Raw genomic sequence first — 25,891 nt, 5'->3', positions numbered from 1 at the left:
CTTTTGGAGACATGTAGATGCTGCTGTAGTATAACTGTAATATGTTAATGATGCCCAACCATAACATTTTCCATAGAAATTACTGCATATTGTATTTTTGCAGTGTTCAGTTATTTAAAAAAAAGCCTTGAAAGTGATATTGAACAGCAGATGTGGCAGGGGACAACAGCAATTGTAAAATAGCAGGGAAAAAGTTCAGACTGCCTAAACTTGTTCTCCCTCAGCTCCAGTGGGTGTGTGCAGGCTGAGGAAGTCTCAGGACAACTGAATAAAATCCAGCTGAGATGACTGAGTCTTAGAAAGAGGTTGAAGTCAACACACTGAAATCAAATTAAATAAATCAAAGCAAATGGCTTGAGTTCATCAAGTTATCCAACAGATAATGAGATTTCAACCCTGTAGCAAGTAGTGACTCATGTAGATATTCAGATTTGCAAATCTTAGATTCACAGGAAGGATACTTCTTTTTTAATCTACTTTTTTTTTCATCTGTCACTGCAGAGAAAAAAGAGGCTTTCATTGATTTTTGTCACTTGCTAGACAGCAGTAGATTAATGAGATCTGTCAAATTTGAAGCCTTTTCCTAAACATTCTAATTACCTTTGTAAAATGATTAATAATTCAATGTGAGCAAAGAAGTGTTTGATGTAAGTATTCCACATCTCAATCTTGGTAGCAGCTGAATGAATTGAGCTCACACTTTCCACAGCTAAAATTAATTGAAAGACATAATCAGGAAGGAAGCGTTACCCAAAAACCCCTCAGCATTAGGAAAAACAAGCAAATGAAAATTTACTTTCATAGTGAATTAATGGGCGGCTTGCAAAGTATATCTCTTATTTCTACATACCTTACAATCAATAGTTTTTATTTCTGTTTACTCAGGAGAAAATAATGAGTTTATAACATTGCTTAATTTACTGTCTTATCTTTCATTTTACCTTTTGAAGTATTTTTTCCTCTTACAAGCATTTAAAGAATCCCCATAAGACATCAATGCTCCTGACTTTTGGGTGTTTGCTCCTCTATCTGAGGTTAACAAGAAATAGATTTTCTTTTAAAATTCCACATGAATTATTAATACAGTAGTTTTCTCCAATAGGTGCCTGTATATAACAAAACAAGGGTGTGATTATAGGATGCCTGAATGTAACTCTGGGAGCTTAACTTGCTGTTGTTATTAGTGTTTGATGGTTTAAGCCTCATGGTAGGAGTTCTGGCATGTGTCAGAAATAAGATTATGAGCAACAGAAGTACAAGGATCTTTTTTGATACTTGAAGTATTCCAGTATTTATGCTCCTGCTGCTAGGTAGAACTAGACTATGTAAAAGAAGCATGAGAAGAATCTTTCCTTTTGGGGAGATGCAATGCAAGATTAAGTTATTCTCCTGTGTAGTGCTTCCAGTTTTTTTGAAGAAAGTCTATGATTAATTGAGACTTCAACCTTGAATTGGTCTTAGTAGGTGTTGTATAGTGAATTTGTCTTGGTCAGCTGATTTGCATTCATTGACTGTGTGCATGTGATGAGCTGATGGTAAATGCAAGGTAATATGAATCATCTTAGACCACAGTGAAGGGCAGCTATATTGAGTTAAATAACTTCCTGCTCATGGCTAAGATTAAGTCAGGACAGCTCAGATTGATAGCAACAAAGTCTGTTTGAAGTTCCACATAATTTAGATATCAGAATAGCATAACAACATTCAGAAAAGCTAGGAGAAAAAAAAAATCAAATTGAATCAGTGATGTTTCCTTCTGACTAATCTGTCATACTTTCTTTCTAGGAAAATACAACATGACATACTCTTGGGAAATTCAGTCAATTCAGCCAATGTGAATGTAATGAAATATTTGAGCACTTGAAGTTGCATCACTTCTGTAATAATGACAAATATTTGTCTGATGAGTACTTTAAAATTTCTGTCTGAAATCGATGTTAGACTACCTAATAGTGAAATTCTATTTTGTGTTTAGAGCAACAATATAATGTTTGTTTCTTGTGTTGGTAATTGAATGATGTCCTTTTTTGTTGAATTCTTCCATTTTTCTTTCAGTGTTTTGTATCCTACTTGCGTTCAGTGTACTTAATGAAGAACAAGGAAGTATTTGATGTTTTCAAATTGCCTCTAGCAGAATATGCCCTGTAAGTATGGTCAACTTAAAATATGAAAGCTCTATAGTGGTATGTTTTGCAGTCTTTAAATAGCTGTTTTGATTGTGTTAAGACACAGAATTGGACTTCTAGTCTTCTAGTGTATTTAGTTTCATATTCATGCTGAGCTTTTGCATGTTTTCAAGAGCATTCTAAATGGAAATTATGTGTAAAGGCAATATATGCTGTCCAGAGAAATAACTTAGGGCAGAAGGTACATTTGCTATACATACTAGAAGACATAACTTCTGAAGTAAAAGGATAGAGAATAATGTTTTGGTGTTTTTTCCCTCCCCAGATTTGCCCTTCAGCCTCATAGCTAAATACCAGCCTGTAAAGTGTATTATTTAAAAAGAAATTGGAGCTAACTAAAGACTATGTATTTGGACATTTCTCTTTGGCCATCAATTAGCTTTTAGAAGATTCAGTGTGTTTGGTAAAGATGAAGCATCTGCACTAGACTGAATAGCATCTATTTTGCTATGTCTATTTTTGTACACGTATGTGAATCATTCCATATTTTGTATGGGAGGGAAATTAATTTTGACAGGTTGACTGTACAGATGACAGCCCCTTGAAATTGTTTTAAGATGTGAATTTTTTGAAATCTCATGGGGACGCAGGGTAGTCGTAAGGGAGCAGCAAGGTGTTCAAAGGTTCACAGTAAATTAATTTGATGTCTGTGGGATTTCATACAGAGAAGGCTAATTTGCCAGCACATGGTGTAATGAACTAAAATGTGAAAAATTACTAGACTCTGGAACACCTGGTCTTTCTGTGCTGTGCTGTCATTAACATGATTATGCTTTTTAAGATACATAAGCCTATTAGAAAAGATGCTTTTTAACTTCATGGACTGAGACATTTTGAAAAATGAGAACTAGCATAAGCTCAAAATTTTTTGCTACATACAATGCCTGACCATTCTCTTGTGTGGTTTGTCACCATCTGTATAATCTGTTGTAGGTCTTACTGTGCTGTAAATATAAGGAATAGTGGCAGAAAATTAGGGCTAAGAGGGATAACCACGCAAATTCAGCCAGTGTTAGAAACAGACTAGCAGATGGTGATAATGCTGGATTTTCAGAATCCTAGTGCCTCTTTCTGGATTTCAGCATGGTTTGCCATCTAGTATCTGTAGACGGAGTAGTCAACAGTTGTGTTCTTCTCAGGTCTGTGTGCCCAGAATTGGACCTTCCTCAAAATAATTCTGAGTCTCAGCTTTGGAAAGCTACTAATGTCATTCCTGTAATAAAATGCAAGAAACCAGTCAGTTGTTTGGAGAGAGTAGGAGAGGTTTAGTCAAGGCTGTGAAATATGTGGCAGTATAATCAAAAAGTCAGAAGCTAATAAATCTGGGAGATAATTTGGAGATTCTCTTCTAGTGTGCTGGCACTGTTCTTCCCCACTCTCCAGACTGCTAGTCTAACTAAAATACACCCTGCACTTCAGTGCACAGTGACTGATACATGGATCAGCCATCTTCATTTATATGAAAGTCCCTCAAAGTCTGGTATGTTTGAATTTTGCATCCAGAACCAACCTTGGTTTCCATTCTGCACACAAACTTACGGCAAAACCTGAAATGAAAATCCTTTCTTCCCTTTACCTTGTGTGCATTTTCTGAAAGTACTTAAGCCTTTCCGTGGAGATTTACTGCTAGCTTGATAGATGTTCTCCACTAAAAATCCTGCAGAGAAAATAGGCTGCTTAATGCCCCTGTCAGGTTTGCATTGCAGGCTGTTGCCCACATTCCCCATTGCTCTCCTGCTTTGCATGTCTGTGCACTGAGATTCTCTTAAGCTCTGTTGATTGAGTCTGCAGAAAAGCAAGTATTTTTCATTTTTATATGTTATATAAGATCATATATATATATATATATATATATATAAAATATATAAAACAAAATATATAAAAAATGTATGCACACACACGCACACACATCTATTCTAGCCATTGATCACCTTTAAGCTACGGTGCATTACTATTCTCTCCAGTATTCTCTCATTATAAATTGCTATCAAGAATAATTTGCTGGAGGAAGACTTGTGTAGGTCTTATGTTAACATAGGCAGCCTTTAAGTCTGATGAAGGAGAAGCTCAATGCTTGCATTGAAAAGAGAAATTTGTCTTTTGATTGCAAAAGACAGCTTTGAAAGCATAAGAAAATGTAAACAAACAACAGGGTGAAAAGGAATAATTGCATAGTCTGGTCTCCTGGAGAGGAGGCAGTGTTTTGAAATATTTTCTTTCTCAGGCACTTTATGTTGCTAGGTGCTAACACATGCATATATCTATACATTGTTCACCAGGGGCAGATCTTATCAGGTGAGTGTGCTGGATGGACAGGTTAGTCACAGTTCTAAGGGGCTGCCAGGGAAGGTAATTTCCTTTGTGACTGTAGTTATGTCTTTCAGGAGAAATGCAGCAAATTTTCCTGTTTCTCCCTGTATTGGTACATAGAGAATAAATAAAACAAGTTGAAGCCAGATTATTGGGAAAATGTCAGATACACACTCCTTAGTATCCAGATAGTTCTTGCAAGTATTGCTTGCAGATCAGTATTAAAAAACTGAATTAAAAAACAGTAGGTAGCTGCAGGTGCTGTCTGGACTGAAATGGGTGATAGCAGAATACACGATCCATCTGTCCACATCTGTCTGTCCTTTCACTAACCAGGGAAAACACCCACTGCACTCTAATCACCACCCCTGGCCTGACCCTTACTGCATGGTCAGGGCAGAAGGTTTTATTTGTTACCTTGCTCACAGCTGTCTGTCTCATCCTCAGACAGTGCCCATAGTGGTCTTTGCATGTCTTTGTTGGTTCTTGGCCCTACTTCTGGGTCTCCTTATACTTACTTTTCTACATGTTAATCTCCTAACTAAAAAGAAAGCTCCTGATTACTTTTCCCCTTTTGTTTCCAGTCTTCATGCACCTGTAACCAGACTCAGTATTTCTCATGCTGTTACCTGGTTAATGTCAGCCTTGCATGCTATTGCTCATACAGACCCCAGCATTCCCTCCAGTCATTTGCAGAGTTTGGGTGTTCCTCACTGAGCTCCCCCTCAGACTGTCCCTTCCTGAGCTTCTTTAACTACTTCTGTAAACTTTTGCCTACAGCTTTCTGAAGAAGCTGCAGTCTTCTCTTTCAAAGTCCAGGGTCATTATTCTCTTAGTCATCATCCTCATTTCTTCTAGGATCTTGAGCTATCTTTCCTCATTCTGCAGCCAAGCTGGCTATGGACCTTCACTCACCTTGGAAGCGAATGTGCTTGCATATGCATGAGTAGCAGTTCCAGTAGAGTGCCTGTCAGAGTTGGCTAAGCCAGCTAACTTGGAGAAGGGGTTTTTAATGCACTCTAGAAAATCTTGTTGCTTGTGCTCTGCTGTGTTGCCCTCTGAGCGGGTGTCAGGGTGGCTCATGTACCAAGGAGCACCACCAGGGTTTGGAACTGCAATGTGGAGGTTCCTTTTCCTTTGGTAAGGAAGAACTACATCTTGGTCTTCTGAATTATTAGGTTGCAACCATGACATCCTGTTTGATTTCCTTCTCTTTGGTCCTGACCCATGAGGTCTTGAATAGTTTGATCCTCCTTATTATTAATAGAGTGCCAGGCATTTGAACTCCTTGATGGAGAGGAATAAAGCTGGCTGGTAAAGTAAACAGCACAGCAAACAGAATTTCTCTGTTCATTTTGGTTGTTAATCAGACCATCTGGATAGCCTGTTAGTTCAGATTTGTGTCTTTTCAGTTGATGTGATTTCTCCTGTTTTCAAACGGTTGCTCATCCTCTCTTCTGATAACATTTTAAATGTTAAATGTGCATGTAGCATGCATTGCTAGGCAAGTAATACATATTTCTTCTCTTGAAATAGCTTCTGGGAGTATTTAACCTTTTCCAGCCTATTTTAGGTCTTTGTCTGAACCTGTACCACAGTAAAAGTAATCTCCGTGCTGTGTTTTTATGTGTTCACATCATTCTGAAGTAGTTCACTAATGGAATATGTCTATATTTAGTAAATGTGCTAAGTTAATATCAGGCTAAATCAGTAACTTGTGTAAAATTGTTCTGAAGCAGTTTACAGCTGGCTCATGTTGTCAAAAGGACTAGTGATCTTCTAGGAGCAAATTAGGAGCATTTTTCAAACTTAAAATTTAAAAATTTTACTGGTCTTACATTTGTTTTTTGCAAAGATAGATATTGCTTCGAGTGTCTAAGATTTGGTCTTTCTAAAGGGTTGAGAGATGTCAAGTTTTTCTCTTATCCGAGTAGAGGCAAAGTTAGCAAGTTAATATAAACACACTCCAAGTCTTTGTATAAGCGCAGTTCACAAGCCTTAGAAGAGGCAATATTTTATGTCTGTTACACCGTTCATTTAAATTCATTACGAAAACGTTAATGGACACTTGATCTTCAGTATTCACTGGAAACAAAGTGATATTCTCCTTAAAGCCATTCAGTGTTACTTCTTTGCAGTTTTACTCTTTTAATTTATTTCCTGAAAGTCCTTGGGAAATTGCTACTAAATTAACAAAAGTACTTGAGCATTATATAGGTCATATGTGTAGTTACTTCTATGCATTCCCTAATCAGTGTTAGGGAATGCTGATGTCTAGCCACCTTGGTTTCAGCTGAGGAACTGAACCCATAGAACTGTCGGCTGTACTTTGATTGATAGCAGTGAAGCACTCCCTTGGTTTCAGTATTGTCTTTAGAAACTGATTTCAAATGTCTTTCTAGAAGAGCTTGCTCTTAAGAAGTCATTGCATTTCACACCAAAATACAAAACAGGATTGTTTGGTTTGTCAGCTGAATTGTTGCTGCCATTTAAAGGCTACCATAGTCTGAAGACTACACTGTGGTGTTAGTGTGTGTTTAGTGTTGTCTGTTAGGATTTATGAAATCTCACTAAATAACTTACCTGCTTTTTGTCTGTCTTCGTCAGAAAATCCTGCACATCTCTTATTCCAGATGAGTGTGTGAAATGGTTGCACTAAAGTAAAAAAATATTTGCAACTTCAGTCATAGTAGGATTATGATCTGAGTGGCATCTAATGAATTATTGAGAACTAATAATGCCCTTTGTAGTTTATGAAAAGAAAGGCTGGTTCATACATTGAGTTGTTTCAGTATGACTGAACTATAGATTTGGTGAATAATTAAGAAATAGTTTCAAAAGAAACTGTCAGATCTTAAAATATGGGGAAGCTTTTAGCAGTAGTAGAATGTCCAGACTGTTTGTCCCAGATTTTTCTCCATTTGGAATATACTATGAAAAAGAGGCAGTAATGGACCAAAACACTGACATTTCTTTGAGAAGTTATGTAATTAAAAGTATTGGGGGATTATTTAATACACTTTTTCTAAGCTTATCTACTATTACTGTCTTACCAAATAAATGTGACCTTTTCTCTCTCTTCTGCCTGAGGTCTGTATTCTTTTGGAAGTAATTTGAATTCTGATAGCACTAGTCTTGTTTTGGTAGGCTTGCTAAGCAGTGAAGAAAAAATTGCCAAGACTAACTGACAATTAATTTTATTCAATTATTAAAGTAAGACATCAGTGCAGTACAGCAGTCTGGCAAGTGAAATTTCATACATGAAGGAGAAAATGATCTGTGATGTGAAGTCTTGTCCACATTGTGGGCTGCTCTTTCTGTTTTGTAACTTTTGCTGAACAGAGAATAGTTTTTCACCTTGTCAGACTTTTCTATGCATGTGTATTCCTGATCTTTGATGCTAGCTCTGGAGGTGTAGAAGAAAAGCTCTGATAAAATCAGAGTTTTCAACCCTGTGTACCTTGTGCTTGTGTGCTTGAGAAAGAGAAGTGAGGACTGATTGTGTAGTTGCCATACAGTATTGCTGCTTGCATTGCTATGTCAACACTTGACAGCAATACTTTATGTAGAATAATGTGAAATCTGGAAAAGCAAAAAAGCATTTGTCTTCTAAATGATTTGATTTTTGCAACTTCGATCTCCTTGCTGAAGAGATTGAATGCAGCAATCTCTTGAAGTGTGTTTTACTGTGCCTGGTGTTAAGGCCCAATTCCAGGTTTGAATGGCTTCCAGCTGCTGCAGTGAAACATTACATCTGCTGTTTGGTTATTTCCATTACAGTTAGTCAATAGGCCAAACTTTAACACATCATTTCATTGCAAAGGTAATTAGTGTTTGCTGTCAAACAGTAAAAGAAGTTTAAGATCTCTAGTTGCTCCAATTTCAGTTCCCAACGGTGTTGAGTTACCCTCTGCACTGTCAGTAAATGTGCAAAATACGTTGAATAAAAACTTCCTTTGATATTTTAAAATAAAATTCTATTTGCTTTGTTATTGCTGTTAATTGCATGTAGAACAGTACTGAATTATCAGAAACATTAAACCAAAATTTTAACATTAAAAATAAACTTTATTTGTTGGAATATTTGTTCTTTATCCTAACATTGTGGATTGCTGTTTGGGTTTGTGTCTATTTTTAACTTGTGGCTGGTACCAAAAGTGCCCTGTTTAAGGACATGTGTGATTACAATTGGGTTTTTTTGTTTGTTTAAGCAGGGCACTCCTTTTGATTAGCCTTTCCCATTGGCTACCATTAAAAGTTCAAGGCTCTCCAGAGCCTGCAGTGCACTCTTGCTGCTCTGCAGTACCTTTTGGGTGCTTAATCAACTGTTTATTATGACATTTCTGCTGGATAGAATGGATTAGATATTTCTCCTGTGCTATAACTTGGGTTCCTTTCAGAGGCTGTGTGGTGGAAAGAAGAAATTGTGCTATCTACTTGAAGAGCATTGAGAGGAAAGCTGGTGTATAGCTGTGCATGTTTTGAGTTGAAAGAGGCTGGTCTTTTACAGGTGTGGGTGCCTGTAGTCACTGTATTTGGTAAAATCCTTTATTCCTTTGTTAAGTGTATGTACAAGTGCCAGGTGCTACTTTCAGTTCTGTATCATGGGTTCTCTGTGTGTTCCTTGCACCAGTACCAGTGTCCCCTCACATTTTTTATTCACCCAATGAGATGGCTCATGAACTCTGAAAGCAGAGTTGCTTTTTTTTTTTTTTTTTAATTTGGAATTGACAGGGTCATGTGTAATGACAGTGGACAGTTATAAAGTTTACTGAAGTCAGATGGGCTGTTTGAGTCGAGGTATCCGTTCCCATGCAGTGCTCTTCACTATTTTTGCTAGACAGGATTTTTGCCTTTTCTGCAATTTTTGCCCCTTTGTGTAATGCTTATTAGTGTAACTTTAAATTGTCATGCATAACTGGGTAAAATAATAGCTTTGCTGGCACTGTTAGTTATGTATGCCATGCAGGGAAAGCCTTGCTGTAGAGAGGTGGAAGCAGATGAAATTGCCTTTAAGGGAGTGATGTCTCTCCCCCAGCTTTTTCTGCAGTTAGTCATTCATCCATACCATGTTTGTTCTGCTGCTCTCAGTCACTGTGAGGTCAGGGGGATAATGTTCTGGGTGTACTTCCAGTAGTGAATGACACTTGACAGATCAGTGTTATCTCAGTCCTTGACATGTAATCCATGTATTTTCAATACCAAATTACATTGGTGTTCCTTCCATCATGCTTTACTGTGAATCATAGATAGTTAATTGGCTCTTATCTGCAACTTACCAGCTTCTTTGTTTGCTTTCCTTCCTGGGAGGCTTGTAATTGTTATTGAGAGGTCTCAGTTATTTCATCTTGCCTCCTCTTCCAGTGTTCACTTGTATTTTAGACTTTTCTAAATGTGTTGATCAAATGTATCAATATGAATCATAATTGAAATTGAATCACTTGAGCCATCAATGAGAGCTTCTAATTTAGTCAAATTTTGTGTATCTGCCTTTTAAATTGATTTGGTTCATTCCATGTTTTAGGTCACTTGGTCTTGCAATGGCACCTCGTGTGAGATTCCTTCAAAGAGTTCAGAAGCAGCTGTGTGCAAACGAGGCAGCCGATGGGACAGACCCATTGGAGGAGACAGTGCAAAATGAGAATGCCCTCACCTTGCTAAATGAGGAAACAATGGACAAATGTGGAACTAATTTCAGTGGAAAAACATCAGTTAACAAAACAAAGAAGAAGCAGAGAAGAAAAGAAGCTGAGGAATGTTCTGTTTCCAGTGGAAGTGCTGAGGAGAGTGGTGAGTCTGAGGATGAATCGAAAGAAGTGTCTGAGGAGGAGGAAAAAGAAGATGTTGTACCTAATAGGGGACCAAACTCAGAGTCCATGCAGTTCTTTGAAGATGATGACGATGATGACGAGGACGATACTGAAGGTCTTGATTTGCTGACAGTGAAACAACGGGATGTTTTTGGTGTGGAAGCTAAAGAGACCCCAGCAGCGGTAAGTGTGCTTTACAGTAATGCTTGTGAATCTTAATCATTTTTTATTGGACTTGCTCCAAGGAAGGAGGAGAGGAAAAGAGGAAATTCTGCTCTTAGCAGAATACTCGTTTGAAGTCGGACGTGTTATGCATATGTATCAGAGGTCATAAATACTCCCAGAGGATCAGTGGTGTGACTGAGCTGTTATCATTTTATGCTGTTAGCACAGTTTTACCTGCATAACAAATAGCCTTGTACTCACTTAAATTTATGAATAATGTGACTCGAAAACCTGGGAAATTGTGACAGTTGTAATTCTTATCCTTTCCTAATTTGCTTGTACCTCTCTAAATAGCTGCCACTTTGAGTCATAATTTTGATGCTGAACCACGGTTTATAGCACTGGGAACTAAATTGCAAAACACAATGAGCCACTTCCCAACAGAAATCATAGCAGAATGATCTTTATAAGAATGTAACCTTCAAACAATGACTTTTACTTTCAACAGGACCATTCCTATTAGAATTGAGCCAGTATCAAAGAGAGAGGGGAAGAGCACATGTTTCTTGTGAGGCATGGCTATAAAGGTTTATGGAAAGTATTCATGTAAATCTTTCATTTCCTTGGTGCATAGCTTTATAATTTCGATTTCCTTTGTCCTTGGTATTCTGAGAAATATTTCTTTCTTTTAGTCTTTAAGTACAGTGTTACAGGAAGGGAGTTTTGGGGGGTTTTTAAAATTTTTTTGTAATTTCTGTAGAGCAGATTTGGTATGTGCATATTGGAATTTCTTTTTTTTTTTGGTGTATCCTTTGCTAGCAACTGTATTTCTGTAGTAAAAAGATACAAGCAAAATAACCATCTGGTTTGGCATGGTTTTCTTCTGCACTTAGATGCATTCAAGGGTAACCTCCTGTTAAGCAAAATGTTTATTTTTCCAACTGGTATTTTGAATCTTTCTTTTTCTGGACTATTACTTAACACAGGGCACTTACTATGACCTTGAAGCTAATCATCCTACCAGCTGCATTAATAAGCAGCATCTTTCCTTTGGTATGTAGTGAAATATGAACTAGTTTTATCAGCTGTCATTGTCACAGATGAGCAGTTGCACAGTGATCTGACTGCTGCCTGCACTCTCCTCTCCACTGTGAGGAGGCTGGCCCAGGTTGCAATCTCATCTGAGAACTGTGGAAACAGAGTTAACTTTCTGTTCCTGGTATTCTCAGCCTGAGTGGTTCTGCCCAGGCAGGGCCACTGCCTGGCAGTAGCTTATATTTATTAATCAGCTTCAGTTTTGTGTAGAAAAGAACTTTGTGTTTTAAAAGCAAAGAGGAGTAAAACATCCGTGCCTTATTTAAAGAATGATCATCTCACAGCTTTCTTATTGCTTCTACAAGCAATTTCATGCTGTTTTTAATATGTCGCAAGGTTTTGTTGAGGAAATGGTAAAAGGTGAAAGTTTGAGGTAAAAGAATGAACAGAAGAAATGTTATGAAAAGTGTAAATGATTTAGAAAGTAATTTGTAACCACACTGGCTAACCTTTTAAGAGTTTTCCAGCATTAAACATTTATAGGTTAGTTTATGTTCAGGTAACTCAGACATTATTTTCTGTGATAAGTGTGGAATAACTTCTGTAATGGTTAGTAGTTCATGATTGATGTGCAAGTGCAGAAGAATTTGTACCACCTAACACCTCTGGTACATGTAGGGGCACAATAAGAAAATACTAAGTTTCTCTTCTAAGCAGCTGAGAATAAAAAAACAAACTGAAAGTTTCAAGATATGTGTCATTCAAAACTTAAATTATATTTAAATAAACTCCTGCAGAAATGCCTATAGTAGTGAAATACGTGGCTTTTAGAAAGTCAAAATGCAGAGCATACTCTGCTTAACTTGATCAAGGCATGCAGTAGTGTGGGGTTTATTACCATATGATACTGTGAAAATTATTGATAAATTGTGGAATGCTTTAAATGTAAGGATTCTATTTTTAGTAAGAAAAAGAGAATAAAGGTTTCTGTCACTAACCATATTAACTTTTAAGGTTTTGTTATAGAAATGCAAAATAGTAGCAATTACATTAAATTCTTGGGCATTGTGCATTTTTTATTTGACATAACTCAGCACCTCATTTTCTCAATGTTAAGATGAAATTGATAATGTGCAACAGCTTTTATTTTTTTCCATTTTCCATTTCTTTATTTCTTGGATAGAAGTTCTGAAGGGGTTATTATTGCATTAAGACAGATCAGTTTATATTTAAAGCATTAGCATTCTGGGGTATGAGATGCACTCAGCAGTGTGAATGCAGTTTTCCTGTTGCTGTGTGTTGCAGTGTCCTTCTAGGAAGGACTCAGGAACCAGTTTGCTGCATTAATTAGTACTAGGAAAGGCTGCAGAGTGTCTAGGACTATGAACATAGAGTGTATACTCAGCTGCATTAGTTAGGAGGATTTTTTGGAAAATCTGTTCTGTGTGCTAAATTAGATAGGAGTCCTTTGCAAACCCTGGCATGTGGTTATCTAATTTGGAGTTTGTGAATATGCCCACAAAGACTGAATTCAGTTTGCATTTATGCTTTTAATGTCTATAATTGATTGTGCAATTTCACTATTCCTGCTTTGGGCTTCTCATCCTAAAAGCAGTTCCAAAGCAGTCCTGCTGTGATTATTGAGCACCAGGACATTTTTTGCAAATGGAAACATTAGGTTCAGTTTCAGTTTTTGAATTGCTGTTGTTAGAGACACCATTGCTTCCTCATCGCTGTCTCTACCCTAGTCCCTCCAATGGCAGAAGGAGCAAGGGGAAGTGTTAGGCTGGCTCTGATGTAGAGCCCTGACCTTTGTTTGCGAGTGGGGTTGGCTCATCCATCTTTGTACCAAGGGAAAGGAACTGGTCAAAAAGAGCAGGGGTTATTTAAACTGATGGCGGATTTGAAGGGGATTTATGGGATTTTCGTAGAACAGGTTTTTTTTTGATGAATGTACACGATACCCAGCCTAACTGTAGAAGAGGTTATGGTGTGAAGTGTGACACATCCAGTGTTAATCCTTCTAACAGTGTGACTTGTGGCTCAATTTCACTCTTTCCCTTTCTTGGTGTGTGTCCCTTAGCTGCATGTGTACTTTGTCTCTGTCATTCTGTGATAACACATATAAAAGAAAAATCTGTTTTCTGCATTGCTGTATAAAAGGAGAAACCTTGGATAAGTTGAAAGACCTTGGCAGATATTGCAATTTTGTTGTGAGCTTCCCAGCTCATTTTTTAAAGAGATAGTCACTGGCTGCTCTATTTATGAATTTTACTTTGATATGTCAAGATTTTTAGCTGGTGGTCTAACTCATGGGACTTATTTAGACAAGTACAGTGTTCTTATGCATAAAAAGAAGGTCAGCTATATGCATAGAGCCATTAGCAGATAGGCAGTATTTAGCTGTTGTGTTAACATTATGGAAATTATTTTTTTAAAGCGCATTTAACAGTATTAGTAGTATTGATGTTGCAAAGACCATAAGTACTCCCTGGTTACAAACTTTGTTTCTAATGCTAATTTTATGAAATTGCTTTTTACATTTGGCAATTCAAAGGCTCTACTTGTTCAACTTCTATAGTTATTTATTGTGAGAACTAAGATTAAACCTATAATATCTTTATTGGTTTTGTTTATACTTTAATTTTAGTCAACTTGTCAAGCATATTACATACTGTCAGACTTCTCTTCTGCTCTTGAATTTTCTGTTTTAGTGAGGAAACATTACTGAATTCTTAGAATTGCTCTGGCTTCCTCCCTGCTTCCCCATCCCTTGTTTTATGGACTCCTAAAACTTCTCAGGTGTATTCAACAATTGCTGCTTGGAACACTGTAACCAGCAAAAGCATACAGGGGGCTGTCTTGAATAGTACTTGCAGTTTCCTTGGAGTTAGTCTGGCTCTTGAAGAGCATGCTGTTTGAATGTTGTGGCTATGGAACATGGAAATTATTTTATGTGCTGTGATTTTGTCTAAGCTATCTGGCTTGCCTTGCAATCCATTATTATTATATTCAGTGAAATTTTCTTAACCTCTCAAACACATGAAGCAGACACTATAAACTGGCATATCATGACCTGGATATTTACATATTGATAACAGCAGGAAAGAATGAGACAAAGGTAAATCTCCCTAACTACAATGATGGGTGAGTCTGTACCAAGAAACAGAGAGTGGTAGGTCCTTGTAATGTGGACTTTGCATACAACATAGATCAGGGAAACATCATGTAATATGCACCAAAATGAGAACATAGTCGCCTGGAATTTTCTTCTGTGATGTTGAGAAGGAAGCCTGTTACACTCCACAGAAATTGAAATTAATTTTCAGAGATGTGATTTGTCTAGATTGCTTCTCTTACACTGTCTTTTCTCTCTGAATGGGATTTCTTTCCTCCTGTTATCTGTTATGAGAGAGCTTTTGACCACTCTTATATTTATATACTGCTTTTTTTTTGACATGAAACATCTCATTCTTCTCACCACCCTTACTAGCTATCATTCTTATGCTTTCATATTAATATATTTTAAGCAGTTGACTTTGTCTCCTTGAAGCTTTTCAGGGGACAGCAAGGTAAAGAATACCCAAAGGATGGAAGAAGCAAGGAAACAAGCTGGCTGACTCTGGCAGTGGCATTTCCCTTAGGGGTAGCCTGCTTTGCTCATGCTGTAGCGGTGTCTTGTGTCCAAGAGAAGAAAGCTGCTCCGGGCAGCCTGCTGGCTCTGAAGAGAGCATAATTCCTTGGAGACATGTTGCAAAGCAAGCAGTCTGGCAGAGAAAATAGAGAAGTTACTTATTTGTAAGTTAAATAGAAGTCAATAGTGTGATGCATTACATACCATAAAGTCTCCTTCCTAAAGAATGTAAGTGCTTTAGGTTCTCAGCCCAGTAACAGACTGCTAGTATATTTCTAGTTGAATTACAGCAAGTAATAATTTATATGAAGAACAAAATATTTGCATACAAGTGAACTAGGCCTACATTTAGATATTAGCCAGAATGCTTTGAGATTCCAGTACTAGAAAAAGTTATCACCCATGAATGGAGATGAAACCTGCTGATGGTACCTCAAACCTCTTTATGCAGAGCAGTCATCGCAGAACACATTCTGTGAACTGCATAGAAAATTTTAAAGAAATCACATTTTCTTTTAAAGCAATTTCAGTAACTTCAATATGACTAAGACTTGTTTTTTTAAGTACGTTTATGATATCCAGTTTTACATTCTATGTAGTTTTTAAAAGTCCTGTTAGTCAGGACTCCTATGAGCTACAAAAAGGACAGAGCAAAGCCATTTGCCATTTACTTGTCTTCTTGGACAACTTCTACTTTTTGGATTTGCAGAATAATTCATTCTCCTGGCACTACTATTTTTGTGTAGAGCACTCGTGACTTGCTTGCTAGATTAAACTGTGCAGCAGAGGCTTTTCAGGCAGTGCCTTGTAAACACCCATTACCTACATGAGCTCCAGCTCTGTAGATCAGTCATTGGTTTAGACTTCCTTCTTTCATTGCTCTCTCAGGTTAGCTGCTTTAGCACTCTTCTGTTGGCTCCACATGCATCTTCAAATTTCCCTCTAAAGATTTCTATTTCAATTGCATTTTTACCAGCTTACTAAGAACTTCTGTAGTTTATAAAAAAAACCCTGTAAGTTTTTAGATTTCTCATACCTATAAGACAGCGCTCCAGGTGCTAATTTGTGCTAATCCCTGTGATGTTTAGGTTAATTAAAAAAATCTACAATTAGAAGTCTTGGAATTACTGGTAAATGGTGTATTTGAAATAAATAGTAGAAATTACATTATATAAATTATATATGCTATATAAACCTTAAAGGATATATGTTCAAGACTGTCATCCTAAATACTTGAATCATGTTGAAAACCTGGATAAGAATATGGGGCTTTTATGAATATTTATAAATTGTATTTGATATATCTGCCCCTGTCACAGATACTAGCTTCCTGTATCATAGGTTATGGAGTACATAATTCTGATGTGCTGGACTTTGCTTCTGTGAAGAATTTACTGTGTTGGGGTGCTTTTGAACCACTGTGAATAATGGTACTTCTGATGCCCACAATCTGTCCTCTTGGCATTTGTTACTCTTGTAAGTAGGAATCAGGACTAGAAAGATGGTAGATGAGTAGGAAACCTGCTTTGAACATTTATTAAAGATATTTGGAAGGAGCCTGATTTGAGCCGGGAAAGACTTTCCCAGGTCTGGTGGGACTTGTTCACAAGTCAGTGGCTTTTCCAGCTGGCTGAAATGTACTGCTTGCATCTAGAGCAAGAGATGTTGACAAGTTAGTAGCCACTGTAGCACAGTTCTGAACCAGGCAGTGCCACCTCTGTGTTTCAGCTACTGAAACTGTGAATTAAACCCCTTAATTCCATGTGCCACCTGAAGCAGCCTCACAAGCTGCCTTGCCTCTGTGGGACCTGCTGAAGTACCACATCATTTACTGCCCTAAGGAGAGGAGGCTGTTTGGCAGCGTGCTTCTGTGGCTGACTTCACAGAAGTGCTTTGAAATTTGTGTGTGACAATCTGAGTTTTGAACCTGGATGGAAGGTATACTAAGCTAGTTCCCAGATGGTACAAAACTGGAAGGAGCTGCTGACTCCCTCCAAGGCAGAGAGGCCATGTAGAGAGACCCCAATAAATGAGAGGGCTGGGCAATAATGTTCTACAAGGGAAAGCTCTGGATTCTGCACCTGGATGGGGCAGCCCTGGATGTACGGGCAGACTGGGGAATGAGATGCTGGAGCGCAGTGCCACACAAAGGGACCTGGGGGTCCTGGTCTGTGCCAAGCTGGACATGAGCCAGCAGTGCCCTGGCAGCCAGGAGGGCCAACCCTGTCCTGGGGGCATCAGGCACAGCATGGCCAGCTGGGCAAGGGAGGGGATTGTCCTGCTCTGCTCTGCTCTGCTCTGGGGCAGCCTCACCTCCAGTGCTGGGGGCAGTTCTGGGTGCCACAACATAAAAAAGACATTGAGCTATGGGAGAGGGTCCAAAGGAGGGCAACAAAGGTGAAGGGCCTTGAGGAGAAGTCATATGAGGAGCAGTTGAAATCACTTGGTGTGTTCAGCCCGTGGAGACTGAGAGGAGACCCCATTGCATCTGCAGCTTCCTTGTGAGGGAAAGAGGAGGGACAGGCACTGATCAGTGAGCAGTGAATGGCCTGAATCTGTCTCGGGGGACGTTTAGTTTGGTTACTGAGGAAAGGTTCTTCACCCAGAGGGTGGTTGGGCACTGGAACAGGCTCCCCATGGAATGGTCACAGCACCAGCCTGGCAGAGTTCCAGAAGTGTTTGGACAGCACTCTCAGGTGCATGGTGTGACTGTTGGGTATGACCCTGTGCAGGGCCGGGAGTTGGATTGTGATCTTTGAGGGTGTCCCTTCCAACTCAGAAATTTATGTTATTCTGTAATCTTTTCAGGTTATTGATGTTTCATGCAGTGCAGAGTGCTCTGAGCAGGCTGGGCTATTATTTGCGTGCTCAGGTTTCAGCATCTGGTGCAAATTCAGGCTGAAATGAGGTGTGTGCTTTATCTCTCAGTTGAATAGACCTGAAATGAATGAGAGAGTTGCATGGTCTTTTATATCAAGAAATATTAGAGTATGACTTGTATGACTTGAAATATTTCACTAAAATCTTACTAATTACTAATTTAATACTTCTAGTAGGTTAGTCAAGCCTGCACTAATATCTTCAGTTTTATTTGTTCTTTATCACTGATTTGTAGCCTTGTTTCATATATTGCAGCAGTTTCATAGATAAGGGTGAATGAGCAAAATACTCTGCATTAAATCTACCTAGTTTTGACCAGTATTCTCTAAATATGTAGGATTTGTAAACTATTAAAATGTCACAGTTTCCTTTAAAATCATTAGGCCCTGAATGGCTGTTGAGCAATGCCATTGGAATTGTTTATAACTATGACATAATTTTGGATAAGTTTTCTGGAAGTTGAATGCTAAAATTATTAAATACTACTAAAAATTATACAACACTAATTTTTAAAGGAATGATGCTTCCTGAAATTGTAATAATGCAGACCAGCTATCCAGTATGTATCTGGAGTCTTCTAACTATATTAGTCAGCAAAGTTAGAATTTTGAGAATTATTCTTTATTGTAGAGTGCCTTCTCTGATACAGACATCTGCTGCTGTAAGCATTGCTTAACAAACTACCCATGCACATTTTAAACAATACTTTGCGGCACATTTCTGAATTTGTGTCTGAGCTGTGTAGTTTTCAGATGGAATCGTTTGATAATTTGAAAATAAAATTTGTGGGTGATGATTCATCAGCTGTTAACCAAAGTGAGTCCTGGGGTAATTCATTACACTATCACTGACATTTTGCAGATTGTAATTTAGTGGCTATTTTAAAAAGGAAGAATGTGTATGCTCTTTTGGAATAGCACCTGCTGACTGACTGAGCAGGAGCTAAGAATTCTGCTTAGTTGCATGGAGCAGATATTCCATGTTTCCATGAGGCTTTGGTTTGTCCCAGCTGTGAGGAGTTGTACTGTTGGCATCCCCATTGGGATGGAGTCTCTCACTTTTTACAGCCTGGTCTCTCTGCTCTCCATCTTGGATAAAGCAGTACCTGCATCGTCTGGGGATAAAATTCTCTCAAAGGAGCATTACTTTGAATGAGTGAAAGGAAATTAAACCAATTAAGACTGCACCCTCTAGCTTTATTTCAGTAAAAAACAAATTAAATATAAATCTCTTTGGGCTAGCCTGGTGGGGAAGTCTTAGAGGTCTTCTCATTCTTCATTAACACACAGTTCCTGCAGTAGTTTTCCATGTATTTCAGTGCAGGGTGGTTTCTCTCCTTTGCCTGAGCTGCATGTGTGCTTGTTGCTCTTGCTAGAAATCTTCATCTAGCTGATGCTCAGTGTATCAAGATAAACTGCTTTGCCTGCTCCTTGTCGCCCATATGTTCTGTATGGACCTCAGTGAAGTAACGGGGTTGTGCTTGCAAAGAGAGATGGCTGGCAAACATGCCTCAAGAAAATGAGGTGCATTAGTAAATCCCTCAAAAAAGCATGGATGGGTGACCTTGAGTGGGAAAACAAAATGACACATGAAGCTTTTTGAGGAGCTAAATGGCAGTATGATTTCCCTCAGATTTGTCCCCTGTGTGACCAAGACTGCTAAGCATTTTTTAAAACTGTCTTTCATGGTATTTTTCTGTGGTAATATTGTCTATGCTTCTTGCAGAGAGGCTGTGCATGTGGGCCACTGGAGAAAAAAGCCAATGTCAAGCTATGAAACCACTAATATTGTGTTTTTTGAAATTGGTTTTACCTGCTAGCAAAGTAGAAGAGGAATGTGTTTGAGGTACTTGTGCAATGCAGATCTTGCTGTGAGTTCTCAGGGAGGGGAACACAAGACTATACCCATTTAATAGAGTAGCTAATAATGACACCATTCATTTTAAACTGGAGTTGCTGAAGGTGCCTTTCTTGTTTCCATAATGTCCACATTGAACAGAATTAATATTAATTGATGTTTTATTTTTGTTGACTCTTACCTGAGTAAGAGTGGGAGAATTACGAAACACCAGCTGTGTGGTAGCAGCTTTGCCACAGAGACCACATCTTGCCGAGCATAAAATGACAGTGTGTGTTTCTTTCTCCACAGGTCTGTATGCATATACGTGTAATGCATATACCTCTTACTTCTGGGAGAGATATTGTTTTTGCAGTCACTATTCCTCTGCTGTAAATACATACAGTTCTAGTCTGAGTTTTGGTGTCTGTACTTGTGGGTGATATTCTTGGATTTGGATACTTCAGATTGCACTGGTGAGGGCACAAATCCCAAAATCCCAGCATTATTCCCAGGTGGTTTTTGTGGTATTTTTTTTTGGTTGTTTGTTTGTTTTTTGATGGAAGGGAAGAGAAGAACAAGCTGATAATACTAAAATGTGTATTGACAGCTGCATCTGAGGCTTGTTTGCATTGAGATGCACTGAATACCAAGATGTACTTCAGCCATAGCTATTTACATGCTTGTAAAGCAGTAAGCACATGTTCTGCTGGATTCCAACCACAGGAACTCACTATGGGCTTGCAGAAATGGGTAGTTCATCATTGTGTATTTTGAGAATAGCCTGCTGACCTAGAATCACATCATTTCTGCTAAAGAACTAGGTGTGAACTGTTGCTGTCATTTCCTGTGATGTCTGCTTCGTGTGAAATTGAGCATGGGAAGAAAGCAACTTCCAAGGAGTTTCATGAAAGTTTACATGTCCTGGCTCACAGATAAGTACTGTATTTGCAAGACAGGTCTTCACTGTGTTTTGTCATGTCCTGTTTCTTGAGGTTTCCACTTCAGGTTCAAATTTGAGACACACTTGACACATAGATGGGAAGCATAATTGCAAACTAAAGTTAAAATTTTGTGTGTGTTTTGATCAGTGGATTGACAAGAAATACTCATCTCCAGCTTTGGAACACATTCTGAGTGGGAGTTTCTAGCACATGTAGGTTTTACATCAGTTTAAAAACAGTGTTTGAAGATAGAGGCACATTGTGAGGGAAAGCTTTGTAAGTATCTGTCACAGAAGCTATTGGGTCCAATGTCAAGAGGGGATTGAAGGGAGAAAGGAGAATAAAGTGAGAAACCTGAGCTGAAAGGCATTAGTTGTGTATGGGCGTGACAAAGCCATGAAGCATCTTTAGAACCTGACTCTTGGGGAGCCCACAGGATACTGTCTGCAGGTTTATGTCTCTCTTAACTTCATGTTTCATAAAAACTTATACCACCTCTTTTGCAGTCATATTTGCATATATGTTCATGTGTTGCTCACTACCACAGTTTTGAATATTGACTGTTCTACTGATATGTGGTTTATTTTTCTACAGCTTTTTAGTGCTGCAGTAGTTGCATTTTATAGATGTAAAGGGAAGTGGTCATCTGGTCTGACTTCCCTGGATATTATAACCATGTTGTGTTACTCAATCACTCCTGTATTGAATGCAAAACTTGGATTTTGCATGTGTACCTTTCAAAAGGCATCCTTTTTAGTTCTGAAGAGATGAAGAGATGTAAAATCTGCCACAACTAGTTACTTTTCTCAGTGGTTTAACTCATATGTTCGTGTTGTACTGAAGAGGTGGGTATGGGATTGAAGAAAAAAAACAACAGGGGACATAATAAAAGGACAGCAGTGGAGAATAAAGATATTCTAGCAAATACTCCTTTGGCCTTACAAGAGACACTTTATTTTAGCACAGAGAAGAATGTGAGAAGAAAATGTGATAATGTTATGGAGGAGGTGAATGACATGATATAAATTGAAAATGCAGTGTGCAAATGCAAATTAAGGCAGCTTTTAGTTTATGGACAATTTGTAACTGAATGTTCGCAAAAGTAATTTGGATGGCCTCCCATAGTTCCTTAGGTGTGGAAAGGGCAGTGTGGGAGTTGAAGATCTGTGTTTTGACTGAGTGAACTTGAGTCAAATTTCTGCTCCTTGCTGGTTCAAGTATTATAATTATCTTAACAAGGAAAGCCTTAAAAGAAAGAGAAGAATTTCATGTATCACATCTGCAGGTAATTTTTCTCTCTTTGGTTGTAAGATCAGCATGTACTGTAAGCCAAGGAAATGTTATGTTTTCACTAACCAGTTTTGTTCTTGTGGCTCTACTTTCACAATCCCTTTTTAACACGGGAAATTTAAAACATAAATTACTTTGACTTCTCTACATTTTCAAGAAGTATTTTACTCTTTTTAGTGCAGATTAATTTTTCAGTGGGTCATTGAAGATAATCAATCTTGAAATTTCTCTGTTACTGCTGATCTTCTTTTTCTCTTGGAAAAATAACATTCATTTTTTATTTTTCCTGTGAACACTTTTGAAGCCCTTACAACCAACAATGCTCTTTTAAAACATTTAATGATGTAATGTAGAATAGCTGCTAGTGATTAAAACCAAGACGGTTACAATGGAATATTTACTGGGTAAATCCAAAAGAGACTAACTGGTAAATAGTGGTAAGAGAAACATTAAATTCTTTTAGTGAAAAGACATCAGAGAATTGGAATGTAGTTTTAGCCTGAGTCTTTTATCAAGCAGGAGCATCTCATTGAAATGTAAATGCTGGCATGTTGTTTTCATTTTTTTCTTTTCTTAGTGAAATAATAGTTAAAAGGTATTTCAAATTATTCTGTTGTCACATGCTTAACTTAGTGCAGCATGAGTGCTGTGGTCTCTGAAATGGATAGGGCTGTGGTCATGGTATCCACACTGGGCTGCTGTTGGGATGGGAGGGAATGGATGTAGTTGAAAACTGATTGCATTTGTCCTGCTCCCTTGGGTCTTCCATGTCTGTGGGTGGGTTCAGGCATCTCTGATCTCCTTTGCCTCGCATTATATTCTCTAGTGTTGGAACTTCTGGACTGTCATATCTAGAGCCAGGCAGTTCCTCAGATATTTTCTTGAAGAAAGGATGGGAAGTACACTGGAAGAGATTTTATTTTATGTTATGACTTTCTGCCTGTCTAGAGCTCAGGAGGGGATCTAGAAAAGGGCATGTTTCCTGCTGGTGTGAGAGGCTGGCTCCAAGCGGATGCAGAGGTGGTGGGAGAGGAGGGAGCTGGGCTGTAGGGCTGTGCTGGCTGGCTGCAGGCTCCTGCAGCAGTGAGAGGCTCCGTGGGCAGTGCTGGGGCTTTGCCAGGGGCTCAGGCTCTAAGGGCTGGAACTGGAGCTTGCCCTCTGGCACTGAAGGGGTCTAGCTACCCTGACAGGAGACATCTCTGCCTCCCCATGTCTCATCTCTGTCTGCTGCTTTAGCTTTTTGCAGGAGCAAAATGCTGCAGCATTCCTTCTCTCCTGAAGGGGTGACTTTGGTACCTAATTCCTGATGGATTATATGGTAACTCTGAAGGCACACACTCAGTGAGATAAAGGGGCAATAATGGCAAGGAGTTAAGCATTTAAAGTGGAGGAATAGTGCTTGTACTACTGCCTCCTCTCTCTCAAGTCTGAAGGTAATAAGGAAGTAGGTGAAATTAAAAAAAAAATAGCAAATCCAGTTTTTCTGCACATATAACTGTGTCTAAAGATTTTACAGCTAAAGAATCATTAGCTCTTGTTTTCAGTTAATCATCCAAGCAACGCAGTGCTTCTAAAAGACATATTCCCAACTAAATTTGTTCACATTTTTTCAGCAGGAAGGCTCAAATCTACATTAAAGTATTATTAGCAAGATTAAATATAAATTCATGTGGCTGTTCAGTACACATTTGGGAGGTTAATGCTTGTATTAACCATTCTAACTTTTAAAACTGAGTTATTGATTTTATGATTTAACCCCAGCTGGCAATTAAACACCTCATAGCCATTTGCCCACTCCACTTCAGTGGAATAGAGGAGAGAATCAGAAGAGTTAAAGTGAAAAAAACTCCTGTGTTTAGATAGAAGATAGTTTAACGGATAAAACAAAAGCTGTGCTCGCAAGTAAAGCAAACCAAGGAATTAATTTACCACTCCCCACGGGCAGGTAGGTGTTCAGCCATCTCCAGGAGAGCAGGGCTCCATAATGCACACCAGTGACTTAGGAAGACAAAGGCCATCGCTGCAAATGTTCCCTCTTCCTTATTGGTCCTTCAGCTTTATATACTGAACATGATGCTGTCTGGTTTGGAATATGTCTTTGGTCACTTGGGGTCAGCTGTCCTGGCTGTTTCCCCTCCCAGCTCCTTGTGCACTCCCAAGCCACTCACTGGTGGGGTGGGGTGAGAGGCAGGAAAGGCCTTACTTACCTGTCTGCAGACTGTGCTCAGCAGTAACTGAAACATCCCTGTGTTGCCAACACTGTTTCCAGTACAAATCCAGAAAACAGCCCCATACTACCTAGTGTGGAAAAAAATAATTCTCCTCCTGTCAAAAGCAGCACACTAGGCTAAAAATGTTGCCACAAAATCAGTGAAATAGTGAGTATTTAATTTCTGAAAGCCACAACTACTAAATCTGTTTCAGGAGTGAACCTAACTTCATATTCTTAATTCTCTTACCCTTTTCATCAATTTCCTTAGAATTCCATCCTCTTTGACATGTGGTGGGCAGGCATTTGTGATTCACACAAAAAGTGCCATATGTTGCTGAAAGCTGTATATACATTTGGAAAGATGTGCGAAGCTCTCAGATCTCAGTACTGCCTTTAGAGATGTCACTGGCCAGGGTTTACCTTGAGAATGTTTAATGATGTGGCTCAGCATAGGAACAAACCAGTTGTTAAGGTAGGGGTGACTTGTTTAGAGCACGATGATATTAATGTATGGTGACTCAAGTTCTTCAGTTATGAGAGTTTATATAGTGGTAAAGGACATTTAAGGTGATGGGAGAAACCAGGTTATTTCTAACTAAAAAACTGTAACTTGTTTGTTTTCCTCTATTTGGTTTGTTTACTCTGAGAAAATTCTATGAGCTTAATTTCTATACTGTGTAAATTTTTTTTTTTTTTTGTTTACACATAGGTTACTTGAAATTCATTGAGCAGTTCTGTGTACTTTAATGTCTGGTATTTGTGGGCTGGGTTTTCCCATTTGCAAAATGACAAAACTGTTGAAGGTGAAAGCTTAGGTCTCATGGCAGTCTATAATGGGAGTTTGAACAGTGCATTCAGGCTTTTTAAACTTACCTTTTTTATTTACTATTTTTGTATATAAAAAGGAAAAGCTTTATGCTTTATCTCTGGAGTTCTCTGAAATCTTTCTCTCTTGCCTGAATCAGTGACTTATGACTGAGATTCACTGTCCTTGGACAAACTTCTGCTGTTCTTCTGTGTTCAGACAGAGGCTAATAGACAGCTCTAAACTGCTCTTGTTGGTGGTTGTAGAATAAACCTATTTTTGTGCATGAGCTGTGCCTCACTTTGTGTTCCCTTCTCTCATACTGCCTTTATGTTGCTTTTTTATTGCTGACTCTTTCACAAATGCAGGAATTAGCTGACATGGGAGAGAGAATTTCTCACCAGTCTTCTTTGTGCAGAAAGATAAATCTGGATTTTGCCAGTCTTGTATTTAGTCTGAATGTTTGTTGTCAGCTTTTCAGGAAAGAGAGAGTGTTGATACCATATTGAGCTCATTTTTACACATAAGCAAGGCTGAATGCAAAGGTTTCCTATTTGTTCTGAACAGTGGTAGGAACCACTCTGAAGAAATTACTGTAACATATGCAATCCACCTTACCTTCAGGTGTACATTGAGACATGGAGGATATGGCTGTATTTAGTAGTGCGTAGCCAGACTGAAAGAAATCCAGCTCATCCCTTTTGTGCCATTCAACCAACACGATTTCCTTCAGTGTATGCGGTTATGGTTAGTAGCTGGAACTTCTGCAGATCCCCATTGTGTG

General features: G+C 38.5%; 1 protein-coding gene across 1 annotated transcript in view; it reads left to right on the top strand.

Moving 5' to 3' along the window:
• DDX10 (DEAD-box helicase 10) overlaps positions 1-25,891 on the top strand; it is a 152,242-nt gene that overhangs the window by 36,199 nt on the left and 90,152 nt on the right. The window contains exons 12-13 of the mRNA XM_064717978.1: positions 2,056-2,144; positions 10,021-10,489. Coding sequence (XP_064574048.1) covers positions 2,056-2,144; positions 10,021-10,489 — 558 coding nt within the window. The remainder of the gene's footprint in view (positions 1-2,055; positions 2,145-10,020; positions 10,490-25,891) is intronic.

The sequence above is a fragment of the Zonotrichia leucophrys genome, chromosome 1 (genome assembly GCF_028769735.1).
Source record: "Zonotrichia leucophrys gambelii isolate GWCS_2022_RI chromosome 1, RI_Zleu_2.0, whole genome shotgun sequence".
NCBI classification, from domain to species: domain Eukaryota; kingdom Metazoa; phylum Chordata; class Aves; order Passeriformes; family Passerellidae; genus Zonotrichia; species Zonotrichia leucophrys.
This window is presented reverse-complemented; position numbering and strand designations above follow the sequence as displayed.